The sequence below is a fragment of the Aulostomus chinensis genome, chromosome 9 (assembly GCF_037954235.1).
Source record: "Aulostomus chinensis isolate RoL2024-O1b breed Wild chromosome 9, RoL_Achi_v1.0, whole genome shotgun sequence".
NCBI classification, from domain to species: Eukaryota; Metazoa; Chordata; class Actinopteri; order Syngnathiformes; family Aulostomidae; genus Aulostomus; species Aulostomus chinensis.
In genome coordinates, this window is record NC_141328.1 from 16,334,523 (window position 1) to 16,350,627 (window position 16,105).

At 40.9% G+C, this 16,105-nt stretch overlaps 1 protein-coding gene across 6 annotated transcripts in view; it reads left to right on the forward strand.

The window, feature by feature from the left end:
* Positions 1-16,105, forward strand: part of atp2b3b (ATPase plasma membrane Ca2+ transporting 3b) — a 63,617-nt gene that overhangs the window by 17,741 nt on the left and 29,771 nt on the right. For 3 of the 6 annotated variants that reach the window (XM_086213984.1, XM_086213983.1, XM_086213986.1), the window contains exons 4-18: positions 1,232-1,489; positions 3,717-3,842; positions 5,567-5,692; positions 7,060-7,116; positions 7,394-7,435; positions 7,541-7,705; positions 9,091-9,162; positions 9,265-9,407; positions 11,449-11,581; positions 11,731-11,840; positions 12,104-12,238; positions 14,066-14,172; positions 14,256-14,331; positions 15,538-15,696; positions 15,809-15,988. In XM_086213984.1, coding sequence (XP_086070110.1) covers positions 1,232-1,489; positions 3,717-3,842; positions 5,567-5,692; positions 7,060-7,116; positions 7,394-7,435; positions 7,541-7,705; positions 9,091-9,162; positions 9,265-9,407; positions 11,449-11,581; positions 11,731-11,840; positions 12,104-12,238; positions 14,066-14,172; positions 14,256-14,331; positions 15,538-15,696; positions 15,809-15,988 — 1,889 coding nt within the window. The remainder of the gene's footprint in view (positions 1-1,231; positions 1,490-3,716; positions 3,843-5,566; positions 5,693-7,059; positions 7,117-7,393; positions 7,436-7,540; positions 7,706-9,090; positions 9,163-9,264; positions 9,408-11,448; positions 11,582-11,730; positions 11,841-12,103; positions 12,239-14,065; positions 14,173-14,255; positions 14,332-15,537; positions 15,697-15,808; positions 15,989-16,105) is intronic. The other 3 variants (XM_086213988.1, XM_086213985.1, XM_086213987.1) reach the window with 1 other exon arrangement.

Sequence of the window (16,105 nt, forward strand, 5' to 3'; positions counted from 1 at the left end):
GAGATTTGATTTGTGAGTTAAAGGAAAAAAATCCTCATCAAAGATAACTTCCAGAATCCTTATTGAGGTGCTGGAGGCCAAGGTATGGCCATCCAGTCTGGCTGTCTTATGAGAGAAAAGATTTCTAAGATGTTTGGTGACTGAAGTTTTATTTGAGTGTATAACTGAGTATCATCTGCATATCAGTGACAATTTATGGAGTGTTTCCTTTTAATAGTACCCAAAGGAAGCAGATATAGGGGTAAGAGTATTGGTCCAAACACAGAACATTGTGGAACTCCTTGACTAACTATAGTGGTCATGGAGGAATCGTCTTTGAAAAGTACAAACTGAGATTGATCTAATATAAATGACTGAAAACAACTAAGTGCGGTTCCTTTAATGCAAATTAAATCTTCAAATCTTTGCACCAAGATCTAACAAGCACAGAGACAAGTCCCCTTTCTGATGTTAGTAGAAGGTCATTCTGTGCTAGGGTGAACCCTGAAACCTGACTGGAAATCGTCAGATAAGCTGTTGTGTTGGAGAGAGTCACATAGCTGTTTAACAATTGCTTTTTTCAGGAATCCTGTAGAGAAAGGAAGGGTAGATATTCATCTATGATTAGGTAACACATCTGGATTAGGAAGAGATTTTACTGCTGCTTTCAAGGACTGTTGTACACGCCTGTCAATAGAGATGGATCAATCCTTCTTAAGAGTAATACTACTGTAACGACTTACTGTATGGTTTAGATGAAGAAGTTGTTGTGAGTTTGTGAAGGTCAATGAGAGAAAAGCAGTATAAATCACATCTAACAGCTGTTTCTAAGTGATGAATTTATATCCTATATGTCAAATACTATCTATTATCTACTATGGTTAAGCTCATAATTTTCTTAGAGGTCAGGGATACAGGAATACTATCACATGAACGTGGTGTTGCAAGACACACTGGTGCTAGCTTGTTCACTTGCTTACAAATTGTTTCTTTAATTGGCTTTAAAAAAAATGGAAGTGACCACCACACTGTCATTATGTTTTTACTGCAGAAAGAAGTCATGTTAGAGGAACAGGAGATTTTTAAATCCGCTTGGCATTCATTTTTGTGCTCAACATTTGGATCTGTAATTACAGTATATAAATGATAGGGAACAAGTTTGAATTAATTTGTACTCCCACCCAGCAATTGGTTGTTGATTTATTTGTGACATCCTTTCTAAACAACGATCCTTCCATTTCCCTCTCTCCAGTGTGTGGGAATGTGTCGGCCGGTGCGGAGGATGAAGGTGAGGGTGAGGCTAACTGGATTGAGGGTGCGGCCATCCTGCTCTCTGTTGCGTGTGTCGTCCTGGTGACAGCGTTTAATGACTGGTCCAAAGAGAAGCAGTTCCGGGGTCTACAGAGTCGGATCGAGCAGGAACAGAAGTTCACTGTCGTGAGGAAAGGAAATGTCATCCAGATTCCTGTGGCTGACATGGTGGTGGGAGACATGGCACAGGTCAAATACGGTAATGAGACAATGGCAAAACACAAGAAACCTACAGTAAAACTATTGATTCTACCCCCTGTAAAACAAATGCTCCTCACAAGCTGGAAGAGGCAAAACAAGATAGCATAGTCAAAATATGACAAAAAAGCAAATGTTTTCATGTAAACTTTTAACAAGTGCAAAGTAAAATGCGTTAATATTTATTCCATTATAAACCAATAAGTTTGAATTATATTGATAAATAGTTATGGATAATTGGCCGTATGATCATCACAACTAGTGTGTAATTTTGTTTGTTTGTTTTTTTGTTACCAACATGTGTAAAAACACACGCTAGTTTAGCTCTAATTCGTTTGGCCCCCAGACCAAAGACAATATAACGCAACATAAAAAGTTCATCATATGTTCTTTGGAAAAAAGGTCTACACATTCATAGGCTTATTCGAAAGTCTGATGAGAGGCTGGATGAAAGCAAAATATGAAGCCAGAGAGGCAGCAAGTGAATAAATTAGCATGAGGACTGGAACCAAGGTGGTAACAGGAAGTACTACTTTGTTCAGTGAGTAAAAATATACAGCTAAGCATTTAATGTCTTGCATTTCTAACTGTGCCTTAAGCGTGGAAACTTAAAATGATTCTGAATTTCTGACACAGCCATATATTTGGCTTCATTTTCCAGATTTTATGCAAAGCTACCTATAGGGTGTAAGAAGCTTAAGGTAGCAAAAAGAGAATATGGCTACTTTCTAAAGTGCTGAACAGTTTGTGCCTCTCCTGTCAGACGTTTGTCTCTCCTTGTTCCTTCATTTGTATGTTTGAGCTTCATTGTGCAGAATGGTGTTGCAGAGTTAGAAAGTTGCTGTAGGCTAACCAAAGACAAGCAGTACTTCTCCCAAAAAGTGTTTTTTTGCCATTTAAATACTCACAAATACTTTTCTTGAGCTCGCAAAGACACCCTACCACCACCCTCTCAGCAGAAACAACAGGTCACATATATTCAGCTTGAAGCTAATGGTGACTGACGACTAACAACAAAAGCTACAGCAACAGAACATTTAGAAACTCTCAATTTAATCATCCAATATAACCCATGTCTTTTTTTTTCTTCATATGCTCTCTATTCCATAAACACGTTGACTTGTGCTCCTACCATTATTACTCTACCAGTTTGGTGCTCATTAACGGCAGCGCTGGAGTGCGACCAGGTCGCACATTCATTTGAACCAACTCAATTGTGTTGCCTGAGCTTGTTCACACTAGTGCATTTTTACTGCTGTTTTACTCTGGATGTGCATAGTTGGCATCTTTGTTAGCTCAAGACATCTATTTTTTTGCGTATACCCGAAAGGCAAAACACGCTTCCACAAAGTACCATTTTAAAGGTGTCCCCAGTCAAATGTGTGTTCCTGCTTGTTGCCTCACATAGGGGTTTTAGCTTCACTGTGCAAAATGATGTGTACGTAGATTTTGAAAGTTGCTATCAAATCCCTTTGCTTAAAGTCCACACTTTTGAGCATGCATTATGACATCATAAATTGTAACCAATCATGTTCTGGTATTGCAAGTTATAGATGTGATACAGAGGTATGAAGCCTCAAGTGCATAGTCACAGAGAACGTAGCTTTCCAGGATCCATCTTAAACCTGCAGCAGTTACACCTGTTGGAGTAAACAATACTTGCATGCTCACAGATTCTGGGTTTTTCAATAAGGGAGAAGGAGGAGATGCCATTTTAATGGTGTGTTCACACCAAACGCAAAGAGTATTTCACCTTATATTATATAACAAACCTGTGAATATTCTCCCTCTTCATGTGGAGAAGAGCAGAGAAGCACAGGCTTACCTCCATATTGATTCCAACAACCTTTTCTTTTCTGCTGTGTAGGTCTTTGCAATGCAGTTTCACACAAATTTCTTGCCACAGTTGAAAATTTCAACTTTCACAAATACAGGAATGGTGCAAACACATATCTGTGCATTACATTTACATTCGTAGGAAAAATATACCTTGCTTTCTCTCTCTGAACATGTCATGATGATTTGTATCTTATAACTGACACACAATTGATATTGACATTGTTTCTCTCTGCAATTGAGTGGTGATAGATCAATTACCTAACATGTTCCTAAGAGGAACAGCAATCCAGGAATGTAGCTGTCAGGCAGAGTGAATTGACTTGCCCTAACCGAAAGGACATAAAGTACCGGGCTGAATCAAACACTGATCGGTACACTTCTGTGTTCAGGAGACCTGCTGCCAGCCGATGGTATCTTGGTCCAAGGCAACGATCTTAAGATAGATGAGAGCTCTCTTACAGGAGAGTCTGACCATGTACGCAAGTCTGTGGACAAGGACCCCATGCTGCTCTCAGGTAAATTTCAAACATGTGGTTTTCTATCACTGCTTATGAAGACATTATTGTCTGTGTAAGGGTACCTTTTATGACAGTCAAAACCAACCCAAGAGTCATGCTGATGATGTCATTAGATTCCCTCTGGAAATGGACATAATGAAAGAGTAAACATTCTGATGAATTGTGCTACAACTGCTGAGTCAAGAAAGGTGTTGTATCTGTGGTCATTTTTAGGCTAGATGGCATCTACTTCTTGTATGGATGGTAGTTTTGTAAGAAGAACTTTGATTATAGCAAAGCTAAGGATGCACAATTATATCAGAGCATCAGTATCGATAGACATTGGTCGTTTTTAAAGTATATCGTTATCGGTCTGATGGCTGACATTAAAATCAACCGAGCGACTCACGATTAGCTTGTTGTTTATGATGAATCAACAAGAAATAATCGGCTTTCCCATTTTTTGGGGATACAAAAACAATTTCATCTTTAACTGCAAGGTGTGCAGCTGTGCACCGCAAAGTTTAAGTAAAATTGTTAGTTAACGAAACTGCCAGCAGTGCTTAACTTATTTAGATGTCTGAGTGGACTAAGTAGTTCCTCTGATGTATATGGCAGCGAGCCCAGGACAAAAATAGTACTTATATAGCCCTTTTGTGCTAATGTCATTCAGCTCTTCCGCGTTGTTATACAGTGTTGAACTAAAAAGCACAAAGGAATGGAGATGTAATGGCCACAGGGGGCCGCCTACATGGAATATTTGGTGGCCACAGAGTAATGATTTGTGTACCGTGGTAAATATAGAACCCTGCAATGATCCTTTGAAGAACCTTACAAGAATCACAATGGCCAAGCTGTCATTCCCTCTTGTAATCAAAATCTAAATCAATGTTCCCATGTATGAAAATAAACCAGCCTTTGCACTGAGGTCCAGTCTATACCAGACTGTATCAACTAGCTTTGACGACCTAAGGTCCTGATGGTGGGGCTACAGCAACTGTGGAAATTTGAATCAATTGCACATGCTTCAGCTTTGTAACTTACACCAAGATGAGTCTCCAAGTGAGTCCAAATTTTTGCGTTTGGTTTAGCTGGCAACAATTTTGAAGACTACATGACTATAAAACATATTAAACTTATCTCATCCTATCTTTTTTGCTCCATTGACACCAAAAATGATCAACTTTTGCATCTTTAGATTGTCCTCCAGAAATGATCTAGACAGATTTTTTTTTTGATTAATCAAAATTTGAGCCCGCAGTGAATTATACTGTAAATGTTTTGCTCATGCAGTATTGAATTCTCTCCAAATAAATCTCCGGTAGTCAAGAGAAAAAAGTCCAAATTTAAATTTCAGGGCAGATGTAGAGTTGAAAATTTCAGAATTTTATCTCAAAAAGAGAATTTAAAAAAAAATTGAATTGTACCACATGAGGTTTTGCAGTCAGTGGCGAGCAGAACATCTGTCAACATCAGTTTGTCTCTCATGGGGCAATTGATCTTTGTGAAATTAAATACCAGATATCTTAATGTTTTCTGGATGCACTACACACTTTTTTTTTCTCTTGAGAGCAGATTTTTTGACTTCTAGTTTTAAATCTGCAGTTGCGTGCAGTATAACAGAGTCAAGCTCCAATCCCTGGGAATCAGTGTCCCTGGTTTGATCCTCAGTCAACATAATACTAAAATAGCACACCTGGTTGTGTTTTGAATGTAAACCTGCTACCTGTTTGGACATGAAGGTACCCATGTGATGGAGGGCTCGGGCAGGATGCTGGTGACGGCTGTTGGTGTCAACTCGCAGACAGGCATCATCTTCACTCTGCTGGGTGCCGGAGAGGTGGAGGAAGATGGAAAAGAAAAGAAAGGTGAGTGAAGGAGAGAAGTCAGTGGAGAGATTTTCTAGTTTACCGATGGATTATTGAGAGGAAAATATAGATATTGTTGTTGAGGGTGTGCTGTAGCTTTGATGAGTTTCATCTGCTCAGATAACAAGATAAACCGACTTAATATTTAGGGATGCATCAGACATGCAAATGGGTTTGCTCTTAAAATATGCAAACCAGTAGAAAGTAAACAGATTTAAAGCAAAACCACAGAAAGATGTTAACAGATTGAGACGCTCTACTCCAATCTCTATGGATGAATACTCCAAACTGCTCTTCAGTCAGCTAACGTATACACATAACAGGGCATGTGTGCGCGTGAAAGTGTGTGTTTGTATGTGTGTGTGTGTGTGTGTGTGTGTGAGACAGAGAGCGAGAGAGAGAGAGAGAGAGAGAGAGTTCATTGGGTGCCTAACTGATTCCAGATAAGAGCTTCAACAGGAAACACACCCGTTTAACCTCATAGATAATTTAGCCCACATCCTCTCCATCTCTCTCCACTCCCTGTTTCACTCTTGCTGTCTCACGTTTTAATGCCCCCCTCTCTCTCCACCTTCCCTCCCCTTAATCTGAGAGAGAGAGAGAGAGAGAGACAGATAGAGAGAGAGAGAGAGAGAGAGAGAGAGAGAGGCTCCAGATTGAATCAATTATTGAAAGAGCAGTGGAAAGCAAGGGAGCCGGAGAGATTCAGTGAAGAGTGTTGGTTGGTCAACGCATGAAGCATTAGTCTGTGCTCATGTGTTTAGGAGAGGCCCTGGAGTCAGACCAGAGCAACAGAGACAACACAAACCTGAAGAACTTCATGTTAATATAATCACTTGTGCACGTATTCATGCCTCATCCCATGTACCTCTCAATCTTGCAGAGGAATGTGTGTGTGTGCTTGTGGAGACAGAATCTATGACAACCTACAACACAGAAAGTTGGACTGGCAAATCAGACGATGATGCTTCTATTTATGAAAAAACAACAACATCTCGTTTGCTGTTCCATTCCGAAAGTGCCAAACAAAGATGTATAGCTGCTGTGAGCGGGATCATTCAGACAGTCATTTACTGGCGCTCATATTTTATTCATAAAATGTCTACAAATGCCATAACTTATTAGTTTTCCCTCCTGCAACGTGAGTTTACATTTTTCTCTGTGATCTGTCTCTCATTTGAAGATCAAGGTTTTTACCTGTCATTTACAACCATTATACTCGTGGAGTCGTGCGTATAAACACATTTCTTTATTTGAGTTTTTACGTCTTCCCTTTTTTTGCTCTCTTTTGCTTTACCCCTTTTTTCCTTTTTTTTTTTGCCAAATCTTCTCATGTATCTTCCTTCCTCACACACTCCCCCAAACAGAGGACAGTACTCAGTTGCTCATCTCTGCAGATTCCAGTAACAGCACAGTCACCAATGGTATGTGAGCATAAAGTTGTCTGCCCTGCCCTGTCTCCTTCCCCCAGCCAGTGAATAGACCCCAGTACACAGTGCTGTGACAGTGATCCATGATGGACTTACACATGTTGAACTGTCTCTGGAAACCTAGTGTATGGCAATGTGTCTACCTGTATTACTCTTCCCTTTCGGTATTGTTTCTTTGTAGGTTTCATGTGTTTTTGGCCATGAATGTATACACATATGTCTGTCATATCTGCCTCTGTCTAACTCAACCCCCACCCTCCGTCCTTCTCAGGAAAACAGCCCGATGGAGCTGTAGAGAACAACCAGAACAAAGGTAAAAGCTGATGATATGTGTGCATTACACGTGGGTTTGGATGAAGGATGCATTTATTTAATCTCCTCGTGTGTGTGTGTGTGTGTGTGTGTGTGTGTGGTTTAGCCAAGAAGCAGGACGGGGGTGTTGCCATGGAGATGCAACCCCTTAAGAGTGCAGAGGGCGGAGAGGTAGAGGACAGAGAGAAGAAGAAGACCAATGTACCGAAGAAGGAGAAGAGCGTGTTACAGGGCAAGCTCACCAAACTGGCTGTTCAAATTGGCAAAGCAGGTAAAGTTTGCAGACTTACAGTCATTCACAAGAATTTTTAACCGCACGTACCCGTGCAAGTTTCTAAACCAAGGTAAACCTGCTGAAAAACAAACCTTTTTGACCCCCGTTCCACCGCAAATAGATGAATTGTCCATCTGTTTTTTTACTGGGGCAAACTAAAAGGAGGTCAGAGAGTGCACGCCTCTACAAAGATGGTATGATGTTATCAGATATATGAAACATACTGTTTTTCCTCTATGTTCAACAAATTTGCTCCAAAATTGTATAGCTTCTTTCTTCGCTCACACTACACCCCTCCACCAAGTTTGTTGTAAATCGGCCTCCTATTTTTTGTGTAATCCTCCTGACAGTCAAACGAACATCTCAAATCACACAAACCTCCTTGGAAGCAGCATGGATAGAAGAGACTGTGTTTTAGGGTTAACATATTTTGTTCCAGTCTTGAACTTTTTTTGTTTGAGGTATATTTTATTTGATTAATCTTCATCATTCCATATGTATAGCACAGTTTTAAGTCATTTTACTCTCTAACATTGTAACAATTTATAAAATTCCAAGGTACCTTAAAATTCCATCCATGTTGAAAAATGAAATTTATACATAACGTCACCATACTACTATTATTCAACTGATTGCATAACAAGAAAAAAAAAGCCAAAAATAAGAATGAAAATGAGCATTTTCTGCAAATCCCTCATTACATTAAAAATGTCATTTCAGGACTCGGTTTGCTGAATTTTGGAACTTTCTTTCCTAATCGCATATTTGATTTATTCCATCTGATTACAAATTTTCCTAATCCAGATGCTATATGATGGTTCAGGATACAGACATTTAATTGTAGTGCAGCTTCTGCTGCTTGAATGCAGACAGGTTGAATTTGTAGCTGAGATCACATAGAGTCGCAGATGTTTCACGCCGTAGCAACGTCCAAGAAACGGGAGACATACTACCCCATTCACTCTTTTTTTTCACATTGATGTCAAACATTACCGGAGCCAATAAATACTTATGTCTGTCAACAATTGGGTCATTTCAAATTTAGTACAGATTTATGAATAACCTTTATCCATTGCATAGAAAAAATAAACGTTAGCAGGTTTTGGGCCAGTGGAAAAAGGAATTTAGTATTTTTCCACACTATTGCTGAACGCATGCAGTTGATCGAGGGATTCATTCTTCATGAATACCAAAACAGGCTGGTGTGAATCATTGCACTTAAAATGTGAAGAGTCATGGTTAAGGTGATGTTTTATTAAAGCTCAATAACAGAAGTGTAGAAGGTGATTTTCTCAGACTGCGATGCGTGTTTGATCTCACGGGTAGAGAGTTTGAGCAAATGATAATCTAACTGATGCTCCCTTCTTTCAATCTCCCCACAGGTTTGGTGATGTCGGCCATCACTGTCATCATCCTGGTGCTGTACTTTGTCATTGACGCGTTTGTTGTTGAAGGTTTGTCTATCACTTGCACTTTTCTTGCGGTGTCTGCTGAGTCTGACTCACTCTCAGGTGCAGTTTGTTCAGTTTTGAAATGAGGCGTGGTGTGTGTTGCAGGTCGTGTGTGGGTGACAGAGTGCACTCCGGTCTACATCCAATACTTTGTCAAGTTCTTCATCATTGGAGTCACTGTACTGGTGGTGGCGGTCCCAGAGGGTTTACCCCTTGCTGTCACCATCTCGCTGGCTTACTCTGTCAAGGTAAACCCAACTAACCAGTTTAGTCAAGCTTCTGGTTTTCTGTTAACCACTTCTACATCATGACCTATGGGACACAGTCAGTTGAAGGGGAAGGAGAGATGCAATAACTGAACTCTAAAGCAGAAGAAGGACGATGCCAGCTGTGGGAACGTGTATGAATTCCTCACTGAACAAAATAATCAGGATCATCTAACTGTCTAATCATCTAAATCCAGTAGAGATTGGGAGTGTGTTAGTTTGAATAGAATAGATTGTTTTGGAAATGTCAATTTTTAAATGTTAAATATGAAATCTGACAATGGTGAAAAATCTTTGGAAAATCCCTGGAGGATAATTTGGATCTGTGTAATTTACGAAGCAACCACAAAGGTGAGATGCAGACCAAACTGTAAGCAAATCACATTGCAGTATTCCATCCATCCATCCATCCATCCATCCATTTTTTCCCGCTTATCCTTTTAATGGTTGCAGGGGGGCTGCCTATCCCAGCAGCTATGGGCGAGAGGTGGGGTTCACCCTGTACGGGTCTCCAGTCCATCACAGGACCAACACATAGAGACAAACAACCATTCACACTCACAGTCACACCTACAGTCAATTTAGAGTATCAATCAGCCTCGTCCCCTCTTGATGTCTTTGGACTGTGGGAGGAAGCTGGAGTACCAGAGAGAACCCACACAGGAACAGGGAGAACATGCAGACTCACACAGAAAGATCCTGTGATGGAGCCGGGACTTGAACCAGGAACCTTCTTGCTGTGAGGCGACAGCGCTAACCACTGCACCACGTGCTGCCCACTGCAGTATTATTTTCATGTATTGAAATGACATAATATCCAAACTTTTGGAGAAAAACTTAGCCCATTTCTATAGCAATGAGCTTCATTGCAAAGACAGTCCAATTCACAAACACCAGTGCTAACAGCCACGAGCAGTTGGAATGAAAGCGCTAGTGTCTTCTGAGAGGCAGTGGTCATTGACCTGCATTTATAATGTTATAATGTTGTTATAGATGTTTGGTGACCAGATAACATAGGAGAGACAAGGCATCAGCTGGTCTTAAAAGTACACGAGTATATTTTTAGGCAATGAATCACTGTTAGAAACGAAACATGGCTCATAATGATAATCTTTATGACTGACGTGGTGCATTTGAAATCAACAAGAACACTCATAGATAGCACAATACCACATTTATTTGAATATAATGATAATATTTTTCTTGGTTAGGGTTATATTCTCATAAGTTTTCAATTGCTGTAACTTTTCTATTTTATTCTTGAAGTCTCAGTGGTTTTTGCCTTGTTAATCCATTATGCCTCTGCACCTCATCGGTTAGGGATTTGTTGACTGTTCTCACCGTTTTTTTTGGAACAAATCCACTATCTTTACTTGGGTCAACACAAAACAAGGCTAAATTGCACTCCGCTGTGAAACACACAGACAGACAATGACCAGAAGACCACACTAAGGGCCGCAGTAAGGCCAGTTGCTCACTTAATCACACAATTGGCTTATCTCACAATGTAAAGAAAAGTAGGAAAGAGCTTTTTCCGAAGACCAAGACATATGGTCAATTTTTTTGGTTTTTGTTGCCTTTTTGTGTATCCTGCAACAGACGGACTGACAACCTGAACCAATCACATAACCTTTTGTGGTGGAGGTAAAAGGATTTATGAGCAGCTCCACAGAGCTTTTCTGGCTTTGAGCTTTACATCTCAGGCTACAATCAGGACAGTTTTAAATCTGTCCTTCCTCTTTTCTATGTTTTTTTTTTCTTCTCTTTGCTGAAATATGCAACAGCCTGCAGACCCGCGTCTTTAGGTTGTCCAGTCAACATCATAAACTGTACTTCCTTTACTGGCCTCTCAGGGTGGTGCTTGCATCCTGTTCACGTTTCCTTTCTCAAATAGTTCATGAAATTAATGAGGAGTTTACTCTCTGACGTTGACAGTCATTTTCTCAGGTCCTTAACCGCTAATCTCTCCCATCCCTCTTATCACACACACCGCTGTGCTCTCCATCGCTATCATCACATGTAGAAAATGATGAAGGACAACAACCTTGTGCGCCACCTGGATGCGTGTGAGACGATGGGCAATGCCACCGCCATTTGCTCTGACAAGACAGGCACCCTCACCACCAATCGCATGACAGTGGTGCAAGCATATGTAGGTGAGTGAGAGACAAACATTCCCAAATACAAATCAAAATCAAGTCATTACAGCGAAATGAATATCCAGAGGTGCTACAATGTCATGAGTATGGCAGGATATTCAGCAGTAATTCTTGATATGCGTTGAAGAAAGAATGTTGTTTCCCAGGTGATGTGCACCACCGTGTGATCCCGGACCCTGGACAGATCAACCCCCGGACTCTGAATCTGTTAGTCAATGCTATCGCTATTAACAGTGCCTACACCTCCAAGATCTTGGTGAGTCATGCACAGAGATGTCTTTGTGTTGCAGAAAGACATTTTCTGATGTGATTCTTTTGCGTCAGTAGTCCTCTATATTTTAAATCCAAAATCTTTTCCTCTGCTGTTTTTTTCACGTCATCGTTTTTGTTTTCATTCACCTCATCAATCCTTAATGCACCTCCTTTTCCCTCCTCCATCCTTCACACCCTCTCTGCCTCTACATATTCATCATCCTCCTCGCTGGATTTCTCTGACCGTCCCTGTTTGCGCCTTGTCAGCCGCCTGATGTGGAGGGGGGTCTGGCGAAGCAGGTGGGCAACAAGACGGAATGTGGTCTGCTGGGGTTTGTGTTAGACCTACAGCAGGACTATGCGCCAGTAAGAGAGCAGATCCCTGAGGAGAGACTGTACAAGGTATGGGGACATAAGTAGCGTTTGATTTATTAATGACAGTTTCATCGCCAACAGGAGGGTACATGAATTTGTTTGTAGTACATCTTGTTTGCCTCATTTTCTGTGGGTGTTTGAGGTGGAATGGAAGTAAGCATTAATGTGACAACTTCACAGTGGATAAAAGAGTCAAACATGTGGTCTGCAGCCACTGTGAGGCCACCTCATGTAGTTACGCCAGGGTCCGTTAAATCTGTTCCCCACGGTCCACTTAGCCAGTGGATCACAGTTCCACTGGCCTCTTTATACACTATTTTCACTGGCACACCCAACCAAAAAGTTAGCTGATTGCCTTGGAATTTTAGTCAATGTAACTTGAAAACACAAGTATAGGTATTTGTGTAATAATTCATAACAAATCAACCTTTCTCTCAAAATCACCTCAACTTTTCTTCATAGGTTCCTTCAACATGAAATTCTAAGGGAATCTAAGGGACACTAACTTTCTTTTTAAGTTCTAATAAATAGGTGTCCCCTTTCTAGCTTGGCCACTAATTGAAGTAAAATGCCCAAAAATTTTTGTGAAATAAGTGTATCATCCATCATTTTTAGAACCAGACAAGCAGATAGATACCCTTTGCTCCTCTCTGGTTGCAATACAGACTAGTTAGCTGTTAGCTTTGCTGCACTTCATAAACATAAACGTGTTTCATAAACATTGTGTAGAAATAGCCCTGCGATGGATTGGTGACCAGTCCAGGGTGAATCCCGCCTCTCGCCCGAAGGCAGCTGGGATAGGCTCAACCCCCCCGGTGACCCTTAACAGGATAAGCAGTAGAAAATGGACAGATGGATGGATGAAGTAGAAATCGATCATTCCTTTACATGGCAGAGTAAACTTTGAGCCATAGCATTTCTTTTCAGTTAACTTTCTCACACATTCAATTCAATGAAAGCGCTGCCTTTTTTCAGCCCCTTTTTTAACGTGACTGCTCCAAGCACTTCTAGTTGAAAAATGTTGATCTATTCAGAAAGGCACTGGTGTTGTCTGTCTCTCTTTTGGGTCAGGACTCGTTACTTGTTATTACCTTATGGCAAACTATATAATTCTGATAGCGTCTACCAGAACAGAAAGAGGGAGAGAGAAAAGCCAGCTTGTGGGAGTAGATCAACACCGGAGGTTGATTAATGGTGAGTTTTTGGGATTAATTCACTGTATCGACATCTACAACAATTTGTAACACACACACATACACACACACACACACACACACACACACACACACACACACACACACACACACAATCCTCCTCACTGCGGCTGTCAAGACAGGACATTGCCATTTTTAAGTCCATTCATAAAAAAGAGTGAGGACCAGTGTCATTTGGTTGCTACTCATAGTGAAAGAAACAATGAGCAGCCTAATAAAAGTAAGAAACAGTAGAGGAGCCATGCTGGTCAGTCACACATTTTAGGATATTGTGCAAGAATCATGTCACCTATACACAGCACTTTATCCCAGTGCACTGCAATCACTTTTCAAGTGAACATGAGTTCAACATGAAACATATTTAGTCCCATGAAAAGAAACAAACAACTGCATAACAAAAGAAGGGATTTTTGGCCACTTGGGGGCAGTGGAAACACAGCACTGATGTCTGATCACCTCTGATGACGCTTCCTGTTGACACATCCAGCAGACACAAACAACATCAGTATTCATTCGGACTCATATGCTGCGCTGTGTGTTTGCTCTCATCACCTCCAGAGGGAAAAGAGCTGTGTTTCCTCTAGCAGATGTGTCCCTCCACCTTAACTGTTCTAAATCATTCTTCGTTGTCTATTTTCAGGTGTATACCTTCAACTCCGTGCGTAAATCCATGAGCACAGTGATCAAACTGCCAGATGGTTCCTTTCGCCTCTACAGCAAAGGAGCCTCTGAGATCATGCTGAAAAAGTGAGTGGAAGGGAACTGAAGTCCCACGGAGGAAAAACTGGGTTATCTATAAATCTGTGTTTTCCTCTTTCATCTCTATCCAGATGTTCCTACATCCTCGACGCCAATTCAGAAGCTCGCAGTTTCCGCCCACGTGACAGGGATGAGATGGTCAAACAGGTGATTTGATGGCTCCTATAATGCATCCTATTCTCCAGTGCAGTTTGATGGAAAATCCTGTTAAAATGGCGATTTTATCATTGCAAACATCCCTGGTTGGAGTCTGACCAGGGAGCATTATTGTGCATCTGTTCCCAACTCTGAGTGCTCAATCCTCACTGCAATATAGAATCCTGCACCCCTATGGAGACGAGACAATCATGGCGAGATGCAGGGAGAAATCAAAAAAGTCTTTTGTGCTGTATATCATTTTAAAAATGCTATTAATCTTAAAATTAGAAAAAGATGAAAATTGAATTTCTTCATTGATTAAATAATAATAATGGACCCATTTCATACATTTTCCGAAAAGTTTAACGTATTACCAGTATTAAAGATATACAAATTTAAATGACTTTCTTCTTTTATTTTTTTTACATCCGCAATAAATGAGACATTTTTTTTAAGCATTTGCAGTTTTGCAGCGCATATATTTTTTGTGTTTTTAACAGGTTCTGATCAGTGCGAACATGTTGCTTAATGTGTCAGTATAAGAAATATCAGGTTTTTAAGCTTTTTTTCTGCTGGAATTTGTTATATTGCACACGATTGTTTCTTGGACCGTGTTATGAAATCTGCTGAAGACATATATACTCAAGCCAGTTATAAGAGATGCTGAATGTTCCAAATGTTAAATATGAGCAGCAATCACTTGAAAGACTAAGGTGAGGAAGTGAGCAGGAACTGTGGCATCAGCATTGGCAGACTTAATACTGGTTATACTTGCAGTGCAACTGCAAGATCAGTCAAGCTGTAAGTCAAATACTGTATTTACCAGCATTTGTTCCACGTACAGATTAGCCCATGCACCCTTTGTGAATGCTGCTTCATTGACTGACAGACTGGCTGACCTAAATCTGCCTCCTGGTGAACACAGCCTGTGCCGTGAGAAAAATAGCTCTTCTTCTTACACAACGTTATTCCAGCTCACTTATTCGGTTTGCATTGTGGCAGCTTTGTGCCACCTCTGCTCTCCATCATATTGTCTGTCTGCAGTAGGCCGGGGGGGGGGGGGGGGGGGTTGTCCCTGCAGCTGTGTCAGAGAGAATTCCCTCAACGATTGGTCATCAAACTTGAACTTCCGATTGATTTCAGGCTCTTTAATCCAGTTTTTATACTTCAGTACAATAATGAGCGAAAAGTTCTCAATTGTGCGATGATTAATAGGTGATTGAACCCATGGCGTGCGAGGGCTTGAGGACTATCTGCATTGCGTACCGTGACCTGCCGTCCAATCCGGAGCCAGATTGGGAGAACGAGGCAGAAATAGTGACTGAATTGACCTGCATCACTGTGGTTGGGATAGAGGACCCTGTGAGGCCAGAGGTAGGAGCGTGCCTCTGTTCTTGTCTCAGCTGGTACTGTTGTGATCCATCATATGTGGACTGAATCTGTATTTAAAAGGTCAATTGGTTTTGTGTGTCTCTGTCCCTCTAAGGTGCCTGAGGCCATCCGAAAGTGTCAGCGTGCGGGCATAACTGTGCGGATGGTGACTGGTGATAACATTAACACAGCCAGGGCCATTGCAGCTAAATGTGGCATCATCCACCCCGGGGATGACTTTATCTGTCTAGAGGGCAAAGACTTCAACCGACGAATCAGAAACGAGAAAGGAGAGGTAAGTTGGGGGTCTTATATGATCACAAAAATGTATAAAATGTAGAAGAAATGTGTGTTATTCAACAAAATATCAGTCTGGGCTGGTCGAGATCAGTGCGAGTGCTGTCAGTTAATT